Source organism: Olea europaea, unplaced genomic scaffold (assembly GCF_002742605.1).
Source record: "Olea europaea var. sylvestris unplaced genomic scaffold, O_europaea_v1 scaffold1253, whole genome shotgun sequence".
Classification (NCBI taxonomy): Eukaryota; Viridiplantae; Streptophyta; class Magnoliopsida; order Lamiales; family Oleaceae; genus Olea; species Olea europaea.
In genome coordinates this window covers 116,203-118,406 of record NW_019229971.1, presented here as the reverse complement: position 1 = coordinate 118,406, position 2,204 = coordinate 116,203, and the positions used below count along the sequence as shown (strand labels likewise).

Genomic DNA, 2,204 nt, shown 5'->3' with positions numbered 1-2,204 from the left:
ATGGTTGATAAGTGCACATAGACCAAGAAGTGTGTGTCTTTATTATCTTTTCACGTGAGATGCTTATACAAGAAGTGATTTCAGGCCTATTACTATTATTGACATATTTTTAGGTTTTCCTAAGTAAACAGTATAAATATTTTCGGCGCAACTTATAACAAATATAATTTCAAATTTTTTTATTCTTTTATTTTTCACACTATACCATCCAATCCAGCATAAACATTGTTATGGAGTGTGAAATATAATTTGTTCCATATGTACTTCAAATTTGAGATTATTATTTGAAAAGTTAAAATTTATTTTTATAAACAAGAGATAACAAATTCTCACTGGTGTATTACAACGTTATCCATATCCCAAATAAAAGAAATCGAATTTGCATTCTTTATTCCTTCACAACAAATCAAAGATGCTTCAATTTTATGTGGCAGAGTCTACTAATTCTTTGACGCAAACCTGGACTTGATTTTCTCAACTTCCTTGGTACCAACTTGGAATGCCTTGGTCAAAACATTGTCCGGCACGGGGGGTGAAGCAGCAAACAATGTGGCTGCTATGGACTGAGTTCCAGGTAACTGGCTGTTGAAAGCGGCAATTACTGCAGCCGGAACCTTGCCATTGTTCTTCTGGAAGTGGACTAGACCTTTAGGGAATACAAATATTTCACCTTTCTTAATGAACTTGGAGTATAGGACATTGGCTGTGGTAATAAAACCAACATTCAATTCACCTTCTAGCACAAAGACCATTTCTGTGGCACGAGGGTGGGTGTGGGGTGGATTTATGCCTCCCGGGGCATAGTCGATCCGGGAGAGGGACACGCCCAGGGTATTAAGGCCAGGGATTCTTTGGACATTGGCTCCGGTCACCAATGATCCCATGGAATTGTTGGTGGGTCCTGGCTTGGCAAGCCCCGCGAAGAAGAAGTCATCAGCTGTCACGTTTGACTTGCAAGCAAATCCATTCACCTTCACGGCTATTCATTGATACAATTGAAATTTCAGCTAGAGATATGTCAATATAACTTAATCATACAACAAAAATTAAAAAGATATTACAATTTATTGGTGATTAAAATTAGATTTTTAATAGATTTTTATAAAAATTGTTGAAATATGTGTTTGAAAAGTGTGTGTTCCATAAAATGTGTGGTTAAGAGGCTGTTTGAGCTCCATTATTTGTAGATTATAATGAGATGAATAGTATTTTTTTGAAAAGTAAGAGGTTGAAAAGTTTTTGATTTACGTGTTATATTATTTTATTGAAAATTGTTTGGTTAAAAGTAGGAGAGAGAAAAATTTAATTTAATGTAATGAAAAATAATGGGACTCAAACGGGGGCTAAAATTAGTTGTTGACTTTGACTAAGATTAAAATTTAGATTTTAATTTGTACCAAGTTAGGTAGAATTTAACTTAAAAGTCAAGGTAAATATTAATTACGAAAGATAAAAGGATGGAATAGATCGAATGTTTGGCTAGGTTTAAGTCAACCCACAAGTTGGGATCCTTCAAGATATACCTAACTAAATTACAAAACAAAAAAGGGCCATTGAATAACTACAGAAAAAATATCAGTTATTTAAGAGTATAGAAGATCTTATTCATGCAAGAATTTCAACGAAACTATCGAACAATGAATTTCTACGATATATTCGAAAGTGAGAATTTTTGTAGTTAAATGAATACATACGAGAAGTGAGATCAGCAGCACAAAGATCTTGAAGCATGTCTGGATCAGCAGATACACTGATTAAGACTGTGAAAGCCATCATTCCAAGAAGTACTCTACCAAAAGAGGCCATGGTGCAGAAGATTATATGTATTTATATGGCTGGAAAGGAAGTAATAATAAGCAAATTACAGGAGGAGAGAAAAGTTGGGTTATTTATAATAGGGAATTGAAAGGCCTTAGTTGAGATTTCAAACGTCTGTGTATACGTGTAAGTGTGCGTGAGAGAGAGAGCACGAAACATGCCTTCTTAGACCCAAAGCGAAGGGAAGACGGGGATGAGTAGACTTTGGAGGGGGTCCCACCAATCTTTGACTATTATTCCTTTATTTATCTTCTCCAAGGATACAAGATTTGTCATACAATTATTCCTTGACTAATCAACTACCCCTTCATCTTCTGGAAAGGTCTCTGCTAAATTTTATTAAGCTAATTTTGATTTTCAAAGATTTTAAGATTTGTGTGCGTATA

General features: G+C 34.8%; 1 protein-coding gene across 1 annotated transcript; it reads right to left on the bottom strand.

Annotated features, from left to right (window-relative positions):
* Positions 1–283: 283 nt before the first annotated feature.
* LOC111374474 (germin-like protein 5-1) lies at positions 284–1,982 on the bottom strand. The gene is made up of 2 exons (XM_022997143.1): positions 1,695–1,982; positions 284–979 (listed from the first exon to the last, which is right to left on the bottom strand). The coding sequence occupies exons 1-2, from the start codon at positions 1,804–1,806 to the stop codon at positions 441–443; spliced, it is 651 nt and encodes a 216-aa protein (XP_022852911.1). The 5' UTR covers positions 1,807–1,982; the 3' UTR covers positions 284–440.
* Positions 1,983–2,204: the final 222 nt, after the last annotated feature.

Excerpts from the sequence above, each read along its gene's own strand:
- LOC111374474 (XM_022997143.1), bottom strand. The coding sequence starts at position 1,806 with ATGGCCTCTTTTGGTAGAGTACTTCTTGGAATGATGGCTTTCACAGTC. Across the intron at positions 980-1,694 it reads TGCTGCTGATCTCACTTCTC|CCGTGAAGGTGAATGGATTT; the intron begins GTATGTATTCAT and ends ATCAATGAATAG.